This window comes from Aythya marila (genome assembly GCF_965140915.1).
Source record: "Aythya marila genome assembly, chromosome: W".
In the NCBI taxonomy this organism is placed as follows: Eukaryota; Metazoa; Chordata; class Aves; order Anseriformes; family Anatidae; genus Aythya; species Aythya marila.
Window position 1 is genome coordinate 735357 of NC_139081.1, and position 22096 is coordinate 757452.

Here is a 22096-nt window from a genome sequence, read left to right on the forward strand (position 1 = left end):
AACACCAGCTGGGAGGCACTGTGTGTGCCATGGCACGGGGCACAAAGACGTCCAGCCCCAGCCCCTGCCCCAGCCCAGCCACCCCAGAGCCCATGCAGGCACCCAGGATAAAATTGCCTTATCTGCACTCACTGTGTCCTGCCTTAATTAGCCTGCCTAATCCCAAATGTGTGAACAGCACGACGCGGGTACACTGGGTGGGTGGCGAGGCGAGAAATGCAAACTACGATGGATGTTTTGTACCAACCAAGCAGAGCTGCTGGTGGCGTTGTTCTCCGCCCGCGGTGTAACCCAGCCTGTGGGCAGCACTTTTTGGGGGTTGTGCCTGTCCCCCTTGGCACGGCGCGGTGTGACTTGGGGCTGGCCTCTGCCCCCTCTGTTACACCTCACCCCAGGGGCTGGGACAGGAAAGGGGCTGCTCTTCGTGGTGCGGGATGGCGGGAGGCAAGCGCTCGGGAACAAAATCGTGACGAAGCCCGTTGGAGCAGAGAGGTTTGTTTGTTCAGCACATCGATCCACTTTTATCCTGCGAGTCATCAACGTGCGCTACCCAAACCCCTCGCTTTTCTGAAGGAAACCGCTCCATGCCGCGGCTGGCCGCGCACAGGGGCAGAGCAGAGGTGTGAGTCCTGCAGCACGGCGGGGTCAGGGCACCGCAGGGACGTGTGGCCGTGTCCCCAGGGCTGGTGGCAGCCTGCAGCGGGCGCTGGGGACGCCGAGCAGCCACCGCCAGCCCTCGGGCGGCCGAGGAGCCCAAACCTGCCGCCTGGCGCAGCGCTGCCATCTCCCCGCTTTGTCAAGCAAAAGGCAGCGAGATGGCCTCGAATCCCCCACGCTGCCGCGGCAGCTGGGCAGAGTGGTGTTAAGCCGTTTAAAAATCTATCTCCGGGCTCATTATTATGCAGAGCAATTTTTCATTCATCGGGAATCTACAGCAGCATTTTAATGTGAGAAGCTCCCTACTCTGTTTCTCTTCCCCTGAAGAAAAATAGCTTAATTTCTGCAGTTTGATAGATTTTCCTGATCCTTCAAACAGTAGAAAAAGACTCTTGAAAATCGGTCGTTGAACTATCCACAGGCATTTTATAATGGCCGTAAATAGGTCTATACTGAATAGCTCTCCAGGCATCAACTTGAATGGTGTCCTTGACACTGTTATTATTATCCTCGCTGAAAAAAAGAAAAGAAAAAAGAAAAAGAAAGTCTGGGAGCCTCTCCACACTGCGGTTTGCATGTCTCTGAGTTGTGAGAAGGCTGCAAGAGCGAGGCTCCCCTCGCCGCCCGGCTGCCCCCAGAGATCGGCGAGCTGTGCGGCTTTTCGCTTTGCAGAATTGCCATAAATTTCAGGGAACTTCATGCATACAGAAAATCAATGCACACGAGAAATTTTGCAAACTCTGGAGCAGATGAAGTGCAAGGAGGAGAAGTTTGGGGTGATTTGTTCTCTGGGTTCTCCCCTTTGTCCATTTTCAGTTGTCCACCTGACTCCCCGTTCGGTTGCCATTGGAGAAAGCATTTTTAAAGCTCCTTGTGCTTTTGCACCGCATTGCTTTTCGCGAATAAACAGCTGCTGAACGTCAGTGTTGGGATGGTTGTTCTTCAGGGATAACTATTTTCTAGCATTGCAACACGTCTCCGCATTTGGCAGCTGCAAGACAGCTTCAATGGTAAAACAAACGTCGGCTCTCGTCCACACCATCTTCAAACTTTTCCCTAAACCCATCCTCTTAACCTTAGTTCTCGGGGGATTAAGTCTCATGTCACGAGAGACGCTGAGGAAAAGCTGGAGGTTAATCAGTAAGAGCGATTTTCTCAGAATAAATAAGGTGCTTTCATTTCTTTGAAAGCCACTCTGATTTTTCCAGCCCACTCATAAGGCAAAAATAGCGTGCCCTAAAAATGTCACCGTGCTCCTGCAGATTTATCTCCATCGGGACCCGGCGCAGCGACGAGCTGCCTGCCTCCCGCAGCCGGGTGTGCTCCCCGGGCTCCGGGGCTTGGCAGGGAATGGGCTGGGGGCACGAGGTTTAGGGTGAGGCTGGGGGTGTCCGTGGGGTTCGGTGCTTTTATAAAGTGCGGTTAAGGCAACGCTGAAGCTGCAAAGACATAGCAGCACCTCCTGATGTTTATTGAACAAAAAAGTAGTTCTTGTGATGCTCGGAAGCCAGGGAGCTCGAAGGGAGCTGGGACGCTGCCTCTTCTCTATAGGAAGGGCGGCGAGGACAGGCCTGGGGCAAATCCCCCTGGTATGAAGGCACTGGGCAGCTTGGTGTCAGGCTGGCCACGCATCACATTTATCCCCCAGAGAACAAAGAGCGAGGCAAGTCTCTGGATTAACGTTGTGCATCCAGTTCTGTCCTCTCTCCTGCCATATTTTAGCACTGCTAAATGCCAGCTCTAACCGCAACGAAGGGGCTCGACAACCCTGCCCCAGTTTCAGCAGGAGCGATGGAGCTGCAGGGGATGGGTGCTGTGAACGCCAGCGTGTGCTGCGCGCCGAGGGAGCCTCTGGGTCCTCGCATTGCTCCATGCAAACCATTTAGAAACAAAACAAGATAGCAAACACAAATCAATTCAATTGTCCTAGAATATGACAGGTTGACTTGCGACCTGTCTCATCTGGTACATGACAATGTTGTTTGCATCCTATTAAAGCGGATGACTTGTGCACTATTTATACAGAGCAGAGGTTCCTTTTGATGACAGCTTTTGAATCATGGCTCTTTCTTCATCATACAATTCACTATGAAACCCCTCCACCAATTGACATTGTAACACGAGTGTCACTATACAAAGCAGTTTATCCTTCAACACCAACAATGCCACTGTAATTTTTGTCAGACCCTTTTACACTCCCTCGCCTGCTCTGAGTACGAGCAGCATTGCACAGCTCCAGACAATTCATTACCCTCGGGCACCAGCTGCGTGCCGTGGGTGCCTTTAGCTAGCAGCTAAAGGCTAGAGGTGTCCTGGCTCTCACAGGCACCTCTGGAGCTCCTCTGGAGTTTCTGGGAGCTCCTCAGAGGGTGCAAGATTTAACCCAACACAAAGGTGCCCAGAAACGCGTGGCATACGACTTTGAGGTGAAAGCTGGCATTTCACAAAATGTGACACGCTAAACCCGGGCTGTAGCTGCACCAAATCTGCGGGTGCTGGTGGCAGGGACCGAGCCCTGCCTTTTTTTTTTTTTTTTTTTTGCTAAATTGCAGACAGAGGAACCAGCCGTTCCCAGCTCTCTACCAAAACTGCTTTGAGACCGTCTTGCTGCAAGGCTGAGATAGCAGGCTCATAAATAATTAAGGCTGGCAGGGATTTCTGGACGTCTCTGGCCCAACTGCTCCCAGAGCAGGGCCAGCTGAGGCCGGGCACTGCCCCTGGCCATGCAGGGCAACCCTCCTGCCTGCCTGCTGAAGCTCAGCTGAGGTCTCCGTCCTCACCCCAGACACCAGGCAAGGTGCTGGGGCCTTCCCGAGTCACCTCCCCACGTGCACACGGGGACTCCAGCCTCCCGGACAGAGCTGGGGGGTCCGAGGCTGTGGCACTGATATACACGGCCTCACCCAGTGCCCGGAGGGGCCAGGTCCTCCCAGGCTGTGCTCTTGCACCTGGCAAATTCCTGCAAAGCTTTGTGTTCCTCCTGCCAGCAAGTGCATGAGCATGGCTGTACAGTTAGCTGCCCTAAATTGAACCGAAATACAGCTGTAGGGCAGATGTACCCAAAGCCATGCACGCTCTACTTCACTAATTTACAGTTCAAGATCAATAGTTTTTAATTTGCCTTATTTATTTTTTAATTTCAATCTGTGTTTGAAACTTCTGAACTCCCCTTCGTCAGACACGGCCAGGTTTGGAAAGGGCAGCTCGTTCCCTCGCCCTTCTGGCTCTCCCTGTGCTGCGTCGCCCCAGACTTCATCGCGAGGCCAGCACACCTGAACGAGGAATTCATAATCTCTGGTGATCCATCCCAGGTGATGCTGAGCACCAAGCACAAAGCACAGCCCCTGCTGCTTGCGGGTGTACGACTGGCAGCTTGAGGGGTGCAGAAAATAAGCAGAGCTTCTCCATAGCACCACACTTTTTTTTTTTTTTTTTTTCCCTCTAGAAAGTGCAATTTGGGCTTTACTTTGCAGGAATGGAACTGGGGTGGGTGAGATCCAGCCCAGGCCATCTGGGGGCAAAGTGGGCAAATCCCCCCACCCCAACACCCTCCCTCTGCCAGTCACGGGGGTCTGCTCCGTCACCCCCAGCACATCCCCCAGCCCCTGTGCAGGGCTGCTCTGATGCTCCCAGCAAATTAAAGCCTGCCTGATAAAGCGCCGGCTTGGCACAGCAGCTGCCCTTCCCGTAAGTGGCAGGCGGCTAATCACTCCCCGGCTCGTTAGGGAGTGAAGCTCTCCCTCCTCTCACGTCCCCTCCCCGCGGGCCCTGGCGGTATCTTTTCCTGGAAGTTTCTCCCCCCCGACCCCAATGTTTGTGCGTCAACTGATGGTGCTGTAACCGCTACCAGCGTGGGATGTCGTGCCCTGAGTGCTCTGCCAATGTGCAAACTGCGCCCGGCGCTGAGCCCGTGCTGGGGGTGCCATGGAGCAGGCAGGGCGCTCTGAGCTCTCCTCTCTGTTGATTTGGGATCTCCCATGCCTGTTGCTGCAGGAGGGCACTTTGTGGAGCTCTGCCTGGTGCTTCCACGAGCACACAGCAGGCAGTGATGGAGCAGCTCCGCTGTGCTCCGCCGGTTCCGGCACAATCATTATAACCATTTAGCTTCGTTTTGCCTCGCATGCAAGATGTTACTTCCAATGCAACCTCTCTCTTAAACAGATGTTAAAACGCTGCTGAGGAGTCCCTCTGAAGCTGTGACGGTAATTGTGGTCTGCTCCATTAGTGCTGCAAGCAGATGAGCCAACTCTCCGGTGGCTGTCGTCCCTGCCCCGTGCCCAGCCGTGCCCCCCCATCCTCATGGTGTTTGCAGGATGGTGCCAAGGCAGGGTGGTGCTGTGGGAGCCCTGGGAGGTCTGGAAAGCAGAGAAAGTGCCCGAGGGACACCCAGTCTGGGCAGAAAAACTGTGCTGAGCCCAAGCCCAGTCTCCTCTGAGCCCAAGGCTGCACTCCTGTGCCGGGCGGTGCCGCAACCCAGAGAGGGGCTGGGGGCTGCTCGGGGAGGTCTCCAGCAGCTGCCGGGCCGTGGGGCTGGGCACCCTGCTCGGGGGGCTGCCCACCCCAACCGCCCCATGGCTCTGTGAAAGCCAGCCTGGCTTGCAGCGACTCCACTGTCCCCCTAGAAGGTGGCTCTGGGGGTCAGGTCCCCTTCTCCATCACACTGCTGCTGTGCCCCCCGAGGCCCTGCGGAGCAGAGCAGACGGCATTTGGTCTGGGGAGTTTAAACCATGTGTGATTTAGATTAACCCAGAAAGCAAGGTGGACAAATCGAGAGCACTAAATTGGGGCGTTTAGCTGCAAATGCCAGCCTTCAGCCTAGAAACTGCCTAGTTCAGACACCTGCCAGGAGCCGGGAGCCCCCTGCTCGCGGACCAGCCCGTCCCCAGCGCCCGCTGCCGCTCATCGACCACGGGCGCTGTGGGCAGGGCGCCCGGCGGCCCCTGGCTTGGAAACTCACACGGGGGGGACCCACGGGTGGGGGGAGCCCAGCCCTGCCGGCATGAACACGGCCGGAGCACAGAGAAGTGGCCGGATTTATGCTGCCCGCCGTGGGTTCGCATTTTGGCAGCCAGTTTTCCTCTGTGGAGGTCCCAGTGCGCTGAGTGAAGCAGGCCTGGTGTGTCTGGGAAAAAGCAAACGTGGATTTCCAGTGCCAGATGAGCCAAAGTTAATCTGTTTTTAAAATTTTTTATTTTTCCCTTTTCCCACATTTGGGCCCAGATTTCACAGCTACCCATTCTTCACACAAGTGGGAACTGGAATTTCAGATGTGTCAGTCACTCGCCTTGCTGGGAAACCTAATATCCCAAAATAAAAATCTATATTTAATACCCTAAGCACATCCAGCAGTTACATAATTCACATCTATTAGCTCAGTACGGTAATGAGTGCTCTGCATTTTTAAACCATCAGTTAATTGTCTGCCTCCTCCCTGGCAGCGCAGATCAGACAGAAAAGGCACAAAATGAATCCCGCAAAACCGCATCTGACAGGTTTAAAAATCTATTTTCCTACAAGGAAATATGGGAAGGACGGGTGATTAATGAAAGACCACGAAGAAAAGGTTTTATCCAGCAGATTAATTTCAGCGTGTGTTTAAACCCGTGGCTGCGCTGGTGCCGGCGGGACACAGCCCGTGAGCAGCCACCGCCGCAGAGCTCATGGGCGCAGGGGAGGCTGAGCGTTGGCTTTATGTGTAGTGTTTGCCTACCTGGAAAATCGAGGAAGCTTAATTAGCAGATGGTTAACTTTGCTAGAGCCAGCCCCTGTTCTGAATAAGGCTGACAGCTCCTTACAAAAAGACAAGTATTTTTCCCATTCGCTTGTGCTTTCCCATGCAGAGACAAATAACAAGAAAGGGAGAATGAATCTGGCATCTACGGAGGGCAATCATTTAAAGCCTCCATGTTCAGGGAGCAATTAATTATCCAAACGTGCAGTTTTGGAGAAGAAGATATTTAATCTCTTTTAATCCCCCGTGACTCAGACCTCTGACCTCGAAATCACGACCTTCGGCACCGCGCGCTGCCTCCCTCAGGACGGAGCGAAACGTGGGACCATTGTTTTGTGAACAATGCTTTCATAAATCTTGGTAGGTGTTGCCCAGGAAAGCTTTCCTGCCGGCTGCCTCACAAGATGGGCTCTTAAAAACATAAAATGGAAGAAAGCCACACGCAGCACCGTGGATCGGGGCAGGTCCCGGAGACCTGGTGCGCGCTGCCGGGGGCCAGGCACAGCGCACGGCCTGGCCGCAGGGGGTTTGGCTCAGCCCACACCAAAACCCGACAGCAACAACAGAGTTTGGAAGCTGATCATCTGGTGCCGGATACACCTCTCTTGCGGCGTGCTATCAGCTGCCTTATTGACATCAGGTCTAATTACTTGCATTGTCCCTCACTACATAATTCAAAGATGACATTACCTTGTGCAAAATAAACCTGGACACACTTGGGGGCGGGGGGGAAGGGGGTTACTGCACATTTCCTAGCATAGCCCTGTGCTTGAATTCTGCTTATTTAGCTAAAAAGCCAGGGCTGGGCTTTATTTTTTGTTGTGCCAAAACAGTCTGTGAGGAATGACTGCACAAATTCTGGAAAAGAAACCAGCACAAATCTGGAAAGAATAACTCAAATTTTAGGCTAATGTCTTTCAAAACAATGAAGGACTGCATGGTGCTGCTATTTTCCTGCATATTGTTTTTCATGCATCCTCTTGCTGCCAGAGCATCTATCTGAAGTCGCAGGAAAAGCGATTTCTTCCCAAATTGCCGAGGGAACCTCGACTGCAAGCCATGCACCGCGGGTTCATGAGGGATTGTGGTATTGAGCGTCTGCAAGAGGTGTGAAAGGCAGGTGACAAAACCTGAGTGATTATTCCCTCCCAAACAGAATAATTACTCGTCATCGCAGAGCGAATAAATAAGATGTCCCTGATAGGCGGTTTGTGGTTCCAAGTTCACACGTCCCATTTATGCTCCTTCCAAATATCTTATATCATTTGTAGGACAGCAGACCATTAGGGAGTTGGTATTAGCCTCACCTGCAGGCTTATATGTGAAGATGAATTACTGTACATAGTCAAAGTATCTCTTCTGCAGGAAAAACAATAGTGAGATACAAGTGAGGGAAATGAGAACACCGAGCGGTGGTTTCGTTTAACTTATCCACGGCTGGCACAAGGTGCTCTCATTAGCCACGGAGCGGAGTGCTCACATTAACCACCGCGAGGGCTGTGCAGGCTTTGGTAATTAATATTGGGCTCCAGGAAAGGAAAAATCCCTCTCCCCCAGCCAGCGCCCTACGATACTTTATGAGCAGGTGGATGTCTTCAGTAAACTGAAAAGTACAGAAAATTGACACTGAATCAAGTAATCATGGTGGCGTTGTCTGAAGCCCTCTCTGCTTCCAATTTTCCATGGTAAGCGTTCCCCCGAGAATACGTACGCCTGACCCTAAACTTTCCCCATTTTCCAAGTCAATGCACTTGATGGGAACTCATCTTGCTGCTCTCCCTTTGATTACAAACCCTGTAGATCCCTGTAGTGGAACTGTTGCCAATTTAGAGTTGCTTGAATTCATTTCACTTACGGAGCTTTTAAAAGATTGGGTTTGGTTTTCAGCTCCTGGTTTCATTTGTTTGGTTTTGTCCCTTGCAGCTCTCTGGATGCCCCAGCCTGCGAGGCACAGGCCATGCGGTGCCGCTCCTCGGTCTCACGAGCGACACAGATGCACAAATCCACGGCGTTGCCTTTAAAACAAACTGCTGGGGGGGGGGGGAAATTACCGTATAGGGAACAATACTTAAACATCAGCTTTTTAAGGGTTTTTCTGCTCCCCCCCTTTTCAATTTTTAGCAAGCTAGTAAAAATCAATAGGCTTGAGTTCCCATCTGTAAGCCACCTGACATCCTATGAATGATCAATGGAGCTCACGGAGGGGCTCTCACGGCAGCGCTGCAGCGGCCGCGACAGCTGAAACCACCACGGCCCGGCCCTCCTCGGCCCGGCCTTCACTGCGGCTCCCTTCAGGCCCTGTGCACGTCGGGCAGGAGCCCACATGTAGGACAGGAACCCACATATAGGACAGGAGCCCACATGTAGGACAGGAACCCACATGTAGGACAGGAGTCCATATATAGGACAGGAGCCCACACTGCTGCCGGGGACAGCACCTCTGACAAAACCAGCACCCCCCAGCTCGACACGCTAGCGGCGCGGCTTTATTTCTGGAAGCAATTTAATGGTTTGCTGATAACTTTGATTGCTTTCGTGTCAGGTTAGCTTCTAATCTGGGTTCTGGTCTGCTTCCCTCCCTAAACCAGCTCGCGGCCCGCAGTCGTGACCGCGGCACCTCCCCTGCTCTCCTCCTCCTGACGAAGGGTGGGGAGAAAATGGGCAAAAGAGGAAGGAAAGCTGCTGGATGGGAGAAGCAGCAGGGACGCTGCCGGCGTGGTTTGCACGTGGAGGGCCCAGCATTTAGAGCAGGTTTCTTTGGCGCTTGCACGATGCTTGGTATGATGCCTATTGTAATAGGATCCTACACCTGCAGAAGAACGGAGATGGCGTACTTCATTAAACCCAGCTGGAAGAGCCAGCAGGAAGCAGCCATCACGTCTCATCTCTCCTCTCCGGAGACACAAAGCAGACTGCTTACGTGAGCACGCTGGGCAGCTCACCTGGAACGGGAAGGAAAGCTGCCTCTTGTCATCACGGCACCCGCGCTTCGGGGCGGCATGTGCCAGTGAAGGGGAATCCCTAACTAAGAGCGCCTCGTGCTGCAAAATGGCCTTCTGAGGAGCTTGCATTTTAAGGTTAGATCTTACAGAACCCTGCAAACAGCACAACAGTTTCCATGGCATTAACAACAGCCCTGGAACAGCAGCAGTCCTGTGGTGGCCCTGGCTGCGTGCTGTCCCCCTGCCCCTGTGCCAGCTGTGATGCTCCCCCCTTCGCACGCAGCCTTCCCAAACGTCCCCCGCTTTGCCAGAAGCCTGGGAATTAACACCAGGAGAGAAATTGCCCGATTTTTCTGGATTAGCGAGTCAGTAACTATTCCATTAAGGGAGAAGCAGTTTAGATATTTATAATTTATCTCTTACCCACGATATTTCAAGGAATACTCCTCTTCTAAATAGGTTTACTTTAATCCAACACTTCTCCCCTTCTGGCTGCAAAAAGGGATTATGAAAAAAGAAATATTCACAGATAACAAATAGACTGACAAAAGACAAATATTTGCCCCTATCCCCAGGAGATGTTTGCAGGCACTGGTGTGGTTCCACCTGCCCGTGGCCGCCTCGCACGGGCTCTGCGTTCATTTGGCGGTGCCGGTGGCAGCAAGGTGCAGGAGCGAGCCCCTGCCCCAGGCTGAGGGCAGCGAGTGGTCTCGGTACCAGGCCTGGCAGAGCTAGCAGGAGGGAGCTCACTCTCACAAAAAAACATGAGCTGGGTTTCAAACCCCAGCTGGGCGAGCACAGGGATGCAGCTCTGCACATGGTGGTGCGTGGAGTTGGGCTCAGTTCTGGCCGTGGCGTGCCCGGTGCTGGCTGCACAGCCCTCGGGCAGCCACCACGGCGAGGTCGCAGTGGCTCTGAGCGCTGCTGCCCTCTCACATCGCCTGTGATGTGCAGGGCCCTCCATGTGTCCTGCTCCCCATCCTCCCGGTTCTCCTTCTCTTTGAGCCGTCCAATCCATCAGCTGAACAATAGCTGCGTTTGTTTCTGCAATAAACCTGTAATTGCCTTAAAATGAATTTTAATCCACTGCTGGCTGAGCTGCAAATGAAGTGATCATAGGCAGCCTAACATCTTAACCACGGCTCTGTTGAGGGATTTTTTGGCGATTCTGTGGAGGTGCTGCGCACTGCAGAGCGCTGCCTGTTTGCCTCCCCGCTTCTTTGCATTTCATTGCAATTCATTACCGTAGAACCTCTGTCTTGAAATATTACAAAATCAACCTTTAAGATCCTCCTGGAGCAGCAAGATAATTACGGTGGGTCGACATTATCCTTCAAGGCGGAAAGCACCTTCTCCTGAAGCCATCCCCGCCGTCTGGGACTGCCAGGAACGGGCCCTAATGGTGTGCTGCTGCTCTCAGCCCCTGTGGGCTGCTGGAGAAGACTTCACCTTTTGGTGAAACCTAAACGGAGAAAATCTCATCCATCCTGCACTGGGACGGCCGTGCCCGTCCCTGGCCTGAAGGGAAGTGAGCAGAAACGCTCCCGTTAACCTCACCCCGATTTCCCCTGCCGTGAAATTGGGCACAGGTCGGTGCGAGGCGCACACGCGGGGCCCGACAGCAAAGGGGGGGACGCGCTCCCTGCTGTCACTTTAACAAAAAATCAGATCTGAACTTGCAAGGTGTGCAGGTGTTTAGGATAAAAGCAGCAGTCCTCTTCTGCTGGATCATAAACCGGGAGCAGCCCTACGGGGGTGAATAAATGCCTGTTTAAAATCCGTTACTTCAGTAAATAAAGGTCTGCCCTCCCCACCCACCCCCATTTTAAGCTACCCTTGCAAATTGGTTTCCAATTTACAGAAATCAATTAAAATCACATATTCTAAATGCAACAACCAACAGTGATCTTCCCGTAGATGTCATTCAGCCTTCATTTTAAAAACAAAATCAACATTCAAAAAGCTGTGCTGCTGCAGCAGAAAGTTTCACCTTTTAATTTTTCATACAGGATTAATTTTTAATTTTCAGACATCAGAGATAGAGGGAAGTTCCCCAGGAGCCCTCCTGTTCAAAGAGCACTCCAGGCAACTATTGCCATCAAGTGTCAATTTATCACACTGAAGGCTCGGACTGCCTGATGCATATTTTTCCCGATATTTTTAAGACAAAAGTAAGATTGTTGTTAAAGTTGTGGTGTTTGCTGAAGGCCAGGCACAGACGGGACAGACTCACAAGCCTGTGAATGGAGCCTTGCTGCACTTTGGAGTGCAGTAAGCGGTGATCAGCGCCCAGACCCCCTGCTGCCACTGTGAAGCCAGGTATTCCAGCGGCAAGGGATGAAGTTTGTACAAGAGAACTGCAACACGTGCAGGTGTGGAAACTCCGCATGCCAGGACTAAGGAAAATGCCTGGATATGAAGGCAACTGTGGGGTTGGTAGCTCTATCTGGACAGGCTTTGGAGACCAAATTCAGCCCGCTCCAAAGCACTGGTGGCCTCCTGGCCGTGTCCATCTTCACAAAGAGGGGAAAGCCCTGCCCTCCACGCAGCGCTGAGACCACCAGGCAGATAGATGCCTGCCTGGTGAGCAGAGGCACATCCAGAGGTGAGCCTGGAGTGAGCTTCTGCTAACCCTTTCGCACAGTTAATCTGCTTCATGCGAAGAGCACCGCGTCCTTGCCATCCACGTCACCTCGTGTTGGGAACGGGGCTCTCCAGCGCCTCAATCTGCTCCACCCCAGCCCCGCTGAGCCCGGCTGTGCCCCACGGCACGGTGCTGTCCTGGTGCCCGGGGCAGCAGAGCCCACACACAGCCCTGCCCGTCTGGGAGGCCGGGATGCGTTTGGGTGAATTTCTGAGTCAGCTGCGAGGAATGCTGATGGGCCGCAAGACGCAGACGCAATGTAAAACAGGAACATTACGCTGGTTGGAAAAAATCTGGGATCGATACATTTGATGTAGTTTGCACTGACCTCAGTGGTCTGCATCTTCAAATAGCTTTGTTTTTACGCATGACTGACATGCTTTGAAGAGGACAGCAGCCAAACGCACACCCTTGCAGTCAATCTGTGCCCTGCAGCTGGCAGGCTGGGCACCCCACACCCTGCTCCCTGCGGGCACCGGCAGGGCCCACGGCCAGGCACCCCGCGAGGCTCCGGAGAGCGGCCGTGGGGCTGGCAGCAGGGGGAGGCCTCCCCCGTGCCTCGTGTGCCTGAAGGGAGCAAACTTGAAGTGTCCGGTGCAGTCCCGCTGCTTCCTTCTTTCTCCTACAAATCTCAAGTGGCTTCTCATTTCCAGTATCTTACTCCCAATCCCACTAATTAGCGCGCAATCGCTACCGTACCAGTTCAAGCAGAATATTGTGTGACAGTTCGGAGGCAATCATGCATACTCAATTAATAATGTAAAAGTACATCGCTCCTTATCTCCATCACCTTCCCCCGTATTGGCTCCTCTCCCCCAGCCTTAATGCATGCTCTTTTAAGCTGGAAAAGAGAGCACCTCCGCATTTGATCTCTTCTGACTCTCCCTCCGCCTCTGCGCCTGTGTGTCGAGAGCTGTCCGTCAGCCCGTCCCCGCTGGTCCCAGCCCCCTGGAAATGCCACCGCCTGCCACTGACCATGCCCTCCCACCCTGATCAGCACCCCTTAACCCTCAGCACTTCCCCAGGTTGTGTTCATCAGGCCATATTACCCTTGATGGACTTTATCCCTCCAAGTCAAAGCTGTGGTTTTACTCCTAGCGCCTTGCGCTCCTGGCCAGCGCAGCCACGGCACCGGGGGACACCGCTCCTGCCCTGGATCGTCCCTCGCTGGGGACAAACCCACCACCCTGCCCGTTTGCCATGGGGACACCCAAAGCACCATCGGGTGCACGATCGTGGCCACCTGCACCCGGTCAGAGCCGGAGCAGAGCCTCGGAGCAGCGGCGCAGGAAGGGCCGCAGAGCTGCTGAGTCTTTGGTGTAGTGCTCGAGAGCGCAGCCAGATATTAAATTATCAAAAAAATGATGCTGCATAAATGAAAAAAATATTGATCCTTTTGCATCAAAATGCAATCATGCCAAATCAAAAACAATTAATGTCCCCGAATGCAGATATATAGCAGGAAATAGGCACGCACTTTTTATAGGCAAATTGCTTAAGGTACAATACAGGCTCTGGTATATTTTCATTTCTATTAAATGAGGAGACTGTAGCTCCGAGCTCCCTGGGTTCACTACATTTGAGCAGATCTACGCACAAATCAAACAGTTTATATTTTGCGAAGTAAACAGCAAAAACCAGCACATCTAATTTTTGAAATTCTTCTGGCTTTTCTTTTTGACCTTTGGTATTTGTGCGTATCGATGCTCTCTAAAGCGTTGCACAAAAACACCTTGAAGTGTCAAGCTTTAAAAATGAGTCTTCTTTTCTCTTTCTCCTGTGCAGCTTGGATTATCTTGGCCTTGTCAAAATACATTCTCTAGTTAGAGGTTGGAAATATTTCCCTCCTGGCTCCTAGGTATTGATTTTTCACCACTCAGCTCTGCTGTCAGCCAGCGAGGGGAAAGGTGAAAGTTCGCCCAGCGCTGCCTGGCTTTGCCCCCCGCCAGCACCGTGCCCCTCCGTGCCGGATCCGCGCCAGCATCCCCGACAGAGCTGCTACCGCCTGCATTTCACCTGCAAGAAAACCCCGGGGCCACGGGTATTTTAACACATTCGTGCACTGTGAAAATTGAAGATTCACCCAATTCTTGTTTCTTTCTTTTTCTTTCTTTTTTTTTTTTTTTTTTTTACTTGCTTTGTTCTGAAGGGCTGTTCGGTGATGTCTGACCGAAAAAAAAAAAAAAAAAAAAAGAAGAAAGTGTGTATTGTAAATTCTAACCCAAATGCACATTAAATACACTTGGCAACCCTGCACTCCACGCTAGGAAATCTCAGTGTTTAATTTGTGTTAATCAGTTTCTTTGGAGGAATCTGAACCGAATACAAGGAAGTATCACCTTGTAAACACCGATGTTGATGAATTTCTGGAAGACTCCAATTCCTTTGTTTGCTTTAGCTCCGTTGTGTCAGGAATTGAGAACTTTATTCCCGGCACCTTCCTACCTCCACCTTTTGTACCGAGGGCTCTCAGTGCCTCCTGCGTGACTGACGGAATGCCACTTCTGGTCCTCAAATGAAAAATGTATTTCTTGAATGGTCAAAAAACTCCAGATTACTGGCTCATAAAGCAGGTGCAGGAGATTATCTGCGTGCCATGAGGCTGATGCCACGACAACAACACTCTTCAATACAATTCAGTTTTATTTCCCAAGCATATTTACACCAGGTTGTTCAATACATACAGCAGATGGGGAGTGGATTCAGAAGTTGCTCGGGAGGCAGACACTTCCATCATTTCCCATGGATGGTGACTTCCATCATTACAACATTTTCATACAGGTGTCTCATCATGTCATCTTTTGCTTGTAAACTGCCAATGAAGCCACATACGTCTCCACGTTTACAAGGACAAGTCCAAATACAGCACTAGCAAATCAATAGAGCACTAAGAGCTTACACCGGAATGACAATACCGATTTTGCAGTGGTGCTGAGAGACGGGGGCTGCGAAGAAGTTGGGGACTAGGGCTAACGAAGTCCCCGACGCAGGGGGTGTGTTTGGGCAGGTAGTTGTGTTCAGGCTGCAGAGGACCCTCAGGGGCTGCGGGCTGGGCGAGGACCAGAGCGAGCCTGGTGCCCTAAGACGGGCGCCGCGGGCCGAGGATGCTCCTCCACCAGCGGACCGCTCGCCGTCAGCGCCCCTGCTGCTCGGTGTGCAGGGCTGGCAGGCACACGGCTGCCTCTGCCTCGCACTTCAGAAAGCCCATTACACTTCTACCTCAAAACAAACACTTTAATGCATATATCATTCAAGATGCTTGCTCACTATACTGCAAAGGGAATCACCGGAGGGCTACGGCCCGCTGTTCCCACCGCGGCCGCGGTTTGTTGCTGGAAGCAAACACACACACAGGTCGTGAGATCTGCCCCAACCTAACGGTGGCATCGGATCCTGGAGCACCTCTGGGCACGCTTACAGTGCACCCTAACGCCTCCCTCGCACCCCTACACCGAGCGGTACGGCGCTGCAGCCCACAGGTGGGAGCCTGGCAGCTCTTTTGTACTTTAATCATTGAGGTTACATCTACAGCTTTGTAATCACAATGTACATGCACCTTGCATCAGTTCACTTCGAAAAGACCCTGATATTCTACGACAGAGTTCTCGACTAAATTCTACATTCCCGCCAGATACAAAGAGTAAATTTTACGGCAGTTTGTGTTAAACATTCCTAATGGTCTTCATTTTTAAATTTTTAAACAGCAAACAGATATGTAGCTTCTGGACTGTAAACCTCACTTCCATATACAGTGTACTACACAGACCACCTAAAATAAAATAATAATAAAAAAAAAAATCAATGCTTTTTAAATTTAGAAGCCGTTTTAAAAATTAATTTATTCCTTTTGGGGAAGGGAGGATTCTATGAGTACCATTTTTACTTTACCACGTAAAGACAGCCTTCTTAGTTCTGTGAGCTTTTCAGACAAAAATGGCAAAGAAAAAGCTATACAAACATATACATCAATATGTTTAAATAAAATAGTATTTTATAGATTTTTTTTCTTTACTGTGAGCATAAACCAGCATACTTTCACACGATTAAATATTTCATAAAATTAGATATGTAAGAAGGAAACACAGTCACAGCTAACGTTACATAGGAATATTCCTACCGAGGAAACTGTTTCCATACATCCACTCAAATAACTTATTCATTTTTCACAATTTTTCGTGCCGGAATCGCTAACCACCAGTGACATTTGTGCTGTTTCCCCCGGTCTCTCGGCGAGGCCAGCCCATGCAGCACACACAGCCTGCCTTCCGCGCAGGGCCCAGCACAAATGGGAGCGGCTTTTGGAAGAAAAAGCTTTTTCTCTCTCTCCTTTTTTTTAAAATAAATACCTTCACTGGTAGCAAAAAACACCGTTATATATAAATACTCCTCTGTTCAAGTTTGCTATTCTATCTTAGAGACATTTTGTAATATTTACATGTGGGTTGTTACTCTTTTTCCAGGCTACAGCAAGCAATGATGAGCACAGCAGCACTGCTGATGCACTCCAACCTCCGTCCCTTCATGGTCCCGGTCCCGAGCCCATCAGGCTCTCACCAACAGGCCAGCTCTAAGGGGCGTCACCCAGCGATCATTCAGTGGTCACTAGCAGAAAGTCCATGTAAACACAGCCTTTTTGGTAAACACTGAGGGTCCGCCGGCGTGTTTTGGGATGCTGGCCAGGCCTCAGCGTGACCGGGTGTCCTGCTGCTGCTGCTCCGGGCAGCCGGGACCTCTCCAGAAGCCATCCATCCTCTCGCTGCCGCGGGGAGAAACCACCCCGTGTCCCTGTCCGTGTCCACCGCGGCCTGGCCGGTCCGTGGGGCGCTGAGGGGCGCTGGGTGCGTGGAGCACAGAGACGAAGGAAGAGGGAGAAGGACAGGGAGGTCGGGGACAGCGATGTACTTGTGGCGCGGCGGCTTCCCCTAGACCATGAAGCGGTGCTCCTTGCCGTCGTGAGCCATGAGGATGACGTTGCGGTTGGAGGTCCAGATGAGGCGGGCCAGCCGCAGCGCGTTGTGCGAGCCGGGGGAGGCCGGCTGCACGGGCGGCACCTGGTACGTCTTGATGCAGCGCAGCTGCGGCGCCGAGTTGAGCATGCCGATGCTGCCCAGCAGGGACGTGTTCATCTGCAGAGATGAGCAGAGATGGCACCCCCGTGGCACCCCAACACCAGCGGGGAACCCGCCCGGCGCCCACCGCCCTGCCCTGCCCACCCACACCAGCCGTAATTAGCGCTCGTTAGGCAGGGCCAAGCAACGCCGTTGGATGGGAGAGCAGCCGAGAGGCTACCACCCGGTATAGCGAGCACCATCTTTACAGCTACCTACCCCTGCATCCCCCCAAAACAAGAGAAAGGTGACTGTATATGACTAGAAGGAATACCAGTGACAGTCACGAACCTGTTAAAACTTCCCTCCTGTGCACGGGACTCAGTGAAGTTTAGCAATCAGTGACCACTTCATCTCCCTGCTTTTCCCATGTAATTTTTTTTATTAGCATTCTCCTTGACTGTCTCTTTTTCAAATAGAATTGTGAGATCGGAATCAATAAGCTAGCTAGGAAAATTGCATAGCGTATTCAGTATGGTGAAAAGTATCACTTATACTTTATTTGTATGGCTTTGTTATTGAAGGATTTTTTTTCAAAATTTAAGGAGAAACATGAAATGTTAATAAGCAAATGTTAAATATGAAGAGTTTTATTATTTTCTGGAAGCAAAACAAACCATTCAGGAGAGGTTCCCTGCATTGTGCTCTCTGGAAAGCAGGCTAGTTACTGATGCATGCTGCCTAGATCCGTGTTTTAAAAACAAGATTTGCTGCTCTAGCCCACCAAGACACAGAAACCACTACCCCTTCCAAAGCACTCCTCTGGAAAGCCTTCCCGTCCCTATGCACAGCAATCCTAGGATTTCCACGGACCGCCTCGCTGCATCCCCGGGCTGTGCCACGCGCAGCACTGGGCCAGGGCAGGCGCGTTACTGCTGATACCACGCTCTGAATTCTGATCAGGACAAAGTACAAGCCATTACTTTTTCCTGGCTCTTCTCAGCAGCAGAATGGTGTCAGAGAGTGTAAATCATGGCATCTCTAGCAGGGAGCATGCAAGCACCACTGACATTTTCACAATTTAAATCATCTTGAGTAATAACCCTTTTAAGATGACTAATGTTACTGATTTTCCTGCATTAATAATAGTGCCAAATAGAACACAGAAGGGAAAAAAATCACTAGTGCACGAGGTCACATTTTAAAACTAAATGTGTAGGTATATTTAACTCTTTATGTAAAAGCCACTTTAACGCGAGCGTTTATACACCTGGAAGAATGTGGCAGCTCACAATTTAAAACACGTGCGTGCCTGATTTTTTTTTTCCTGCCAATTTTACAAGATCTGGTCTGATTGCTTTCCAGATTTTCCCTGAGCACTTCAATTGAATAAATGTAACCGATGGGTGAAGATTCTTGCTGTTCTCATTTACTGTTTCAGAAAGCACACAATGTAATGAGGGATAATAATTTAATAATTATTATGGCACCTGTAGAACTAATGAATGGCATCAAAACGAGGGAACTACATTAACGACTCGCTGGTAATTACGGGTATACTGAGTTCTGCTTTATAGTCTGATTACTGCAAAACTACATTATTTTGATAGTCTGCACAAATTGCTTGTTCAGATCCATTTTGAAGTCTAAAGCCATTTGAAGGAAGAAAAAAATGCTACCTAGGGAATGTAGGCAGCAGTTAAGGCCTCTTCTGGGGTAATCTGTCCCACCAAGCTACGTGTTTATTTATCTCTGATTAACAAAAATACTCCTACTGACATGAGATCACACAGACAAAAAGAACTGCTGATGTTAAAAAAAAACAGATAAATTGTCTAGATACTTCACAAAATGGTGGTCTGATCCTCAGTATCTCCCATTTCAGCCCCTCTTTGTATCGTCTCTCCCCCAGTTTTCCTGTTTCCAGCCCTATTATGAAATGGAAGGCAGCCCCACAGCGCGCGGTGCAGTGGAGCACAGCTCCCCTTCGGCACGGCACGCGGGCTCCAGGCACAGCAGCTGTGGCTGCTGAGCAGTAACGGGACCGGTGGTCACCTTAATAGCTCTGCATCGTGTTTAATAAAAAATAGAATGGAGAAATGTCGTGAAGGTCTTCATCTATGGGAATTTATGAGATTAGAGAAGAAAAATGCCTACTGATAGGGATGGGACCGAGAATGGGAGCAGAAGCACCTGGCCTGGCCTGCTGAGAACTCGTTGGGGCTCTCCTCCATGGCCCTAAATCTCATCAGGTGGATGCTTTAGGTGTGTGAAACTGAACTGTTACAGCAGTTTCAGATTCAAACATCAAATAGGATGCAGCCCAACATTTGAGGCTGCTCGTTGATTACCCCGAAGTTACATCCTCATCTGTATGCAAACAAGCCTCCTCCCTCACCGGGTGATAACCGCAAGGGATGTTCGAGTAGAAACAATAGCAGAAAAAGACCTGCACACTGCAAAAATAGATAGCTGTGGCTAGACAGCACGGCAAAACATTGGGAAAGGGAAAGCTTCTGGAGAGTTTGTGCTGCAAGAGGTCTGTGTGCTGTAACCTGGGTGTGCAGCGGGTACCTGGGCTGTGTGGGAGCACGCGGAGCGTGACCAGCCCGCAGGGGACACGGGGATGGGAAACGCCCGCAGGCTCCCAGGAACAGTCCTTACCTGCCAGAAGGAGAGGTGGCTGTCGGAGTTGGAGTAGGTGGCGAGGTACCGGCCGTCGGGAGCAAACGCCACTGCAGTTATGGGCCCTTTGTGACCGTGGATCGTCTGGCGAGAGGGGAGAGAACAGAAGCCGAGAGCGTTTGTTACTGCGCCACAGCCGTGCTCAGCAGGCTTTCAAGTAAAAAAGGCAACTGCAGCTGAACTTCTGGAAAGACCTCTACAGTCAGGAAAAAGCACACAGTGTGCCTCTTCCTCCTGTTCCACCGTTGTAGCTTCGGTCTTGAATCTCACGTATGACACGTATGATAGTGAGTACTGAGTGCAGGGCCAGCCAGTACAGGGCTACACACAGGTTCTGGTGTTTTTTCTTTATCATTGTTTTGTTTTGTTTTTAACTCACAGTAACACATGAAGTTTTCTCTTTGAAAATATCATTTTTTACCAGATTATCATGAAGAAAACACCAGTGACATGCGCGCAAACTATTGCTTGGTAAAATATGCAGTGGCTGCTCCTTCTGTACGAAGAGGCTCTGCGCCAGCTGCACATTGGCAGGACTTTAAGTGTGTGGAAAAAAGACTTTGTAACGTTCATCAACAAAAAACTAGACTGTGAAAATAAAAGCAGGGCCCCTGCAGCCAGCTCCTGGACACTAGAAGTAGCTCCTGGACCTACTGAGATGGCATGCTGCTCCTAAAGCTAGGCTGATATTAATAACCCGTTAATATATTTATTTACTGCTTATCACGTACAAGTTGAGTGAAGTCAAATGGAATCCCAAACCCATGTCTTTAATGTAATCACCACAGTGTAGGATGAAGATTTGAAAGGGCAATTAATTAGGTGATCCACCCTTTAGACCCATCAAACTGTGCAGCACTTAACAAGCAAGTAATACTTGTCAATAAAAAATGTTTTGGTAATACAAAGGTGGAAAATCAATAGTACTAGCACACTTGTTGCTCTTTTTACTACTGAAAATGTGTTCCAATAAGTACAATCCTTAGGGGAATTAACGTGCTTTGTTATTTAAAGCGAGTGCCTCTATAATTGATGCTAATCCTTTCAAGCCAAGATTTATTTTTTAGTGCGCTATCTAAATGTGTACTTCGCAACGCTCATCTTCTGTTTCTTAGGCAAGTGAATAAGCATAACAAAACCAAATTATTGCTGCTCATTCAAAATATTCTGCTTGCACCCATCCCTTTGGAGTTCAGACTTGGCTTAGGACAGCAGCGCTTCGGCAGCACCACTTCTATGGCACCGACACTTCGCAGTTTTCCTGCTCTGATGTAATTATATTTTATAAAAGTATGCAAAAATCTGTACAATATTGGTTAGAAAACGGTCTCAATTTTGACCAGCAGGCGGGGTGGGACAAAGTGCAGCTGCTTGTAGTTTCCCGCTGCCCAACCAATTGTTTTTTAATGGGAGGACGCTCCTGGGAGACTATTTGACTTCTGCACCTGCCACCGCCGCAGCCCTCCACCACATGATATACTGGAGCTATGACAGCCTCATTCCGAGCCCAATATTCAGCAAACTCTACGCTGGACTGCATTATTCTGTTAAAGGTGACATAAAAAATAAGTACTGTATCACTGCAGCGATTTGATTTTAATAAATACACCGAAATGCATACTTTAAATTGATAAAGTAACTTACACACCGCTAGAGAGACACAGCAATATTCCGCCACATTTATTATTAGATATTTATCTCCCCGGTCTCTGGGGGGTACCTTAACTAAAATGAAACAAACACAAAATCACTTAGTGGGAAAGCGGCGTGCCTGCTGCACCCCCCAGCAGCGCTGCCCTCAAACAAACCGAGGAACAAACCGAGGCTCTCACAGCCAAACGCCACCCTCACAGCGATCCGCCAGCTTTAACTGGGAATGGTGTGAAAGCATTGCTTCCAGTTTTTGCGTGGGAAACAGCCTCTGCACAAGGAGTGCTTCCTTGAAATTAAGGAGCTGACTCTGTAAGTGCTGCCCTGCTCAGAGATGAATTGCTGGCAGTGCTGAAAGTTCAGAACAGATATTATCAATAGATAAAGGTAGGTCTGGTAGATTGGTCTCTCCTTTTATTTTTAGCATCATGTGCCTAACTCTGTGTCGTGCAAAGAAGAGTTTTGCTTTTTTGTATCATTTAAATTAAAAATTGGAATTTGAATTTGAATGCTGACATGGGGTACAAAGACCCGTGGAACACACACAGAGCCCAAGCTGCACAGGGAAATAAATACTGCTCTTGGAAATGAAGATAAAGCTGGCAGAGCTGGGCAGGGAGTACACACCAATAAATACTTACAAAGACTGCTGTAAAAGCAAAGGAGCCATCACAGCTCCGCATCTGCTCCTGGTTTCAGACACAGAGGAGATGAACAGCACCTCAGCAAGGCAGCACTG

The 22096-nt window shown here is 50.4% G+C and overlaps 1 protein-coding gene across 3 annotated transcripts in view; it reads right to left on the bottom strand.

The window, feature by feature from the left end:
• Nucleotides 1-1146: 1146 nt before the first annotated feature.
• LOC309889568 (WD repeat-containing protein 7) overlaps nucleotides 1147-22096 on the bottom strand; it is a gene marked incomplete at its 5' end in the record, with an annotated part of 107744 nt that continues 86794 nt past the window's right edge. For 2 of the 3 annotated variants that reach the window (XM_082782437.1, XM_082782438.1), the window contains 2 exons: nucleotides 15259-17100; nucleotides 19687-19791. In XM_082782437.1, coding sequence (XP_082638563.1) covers nucleotides 16897-17100; nucleotides 19687-19791 — 309 coding nt within the window. In that variant the 3' untranslated portion in view covers nucleotides 15259-16896. Of the gene's footprint in view, nucleotides 1171-15258; nucleotides 17101-19686; nucleotides 19792-22096 lie in introns of those variants that run through there. The other variant, XM_082782436.1, reaches the window with a different exon arrangement.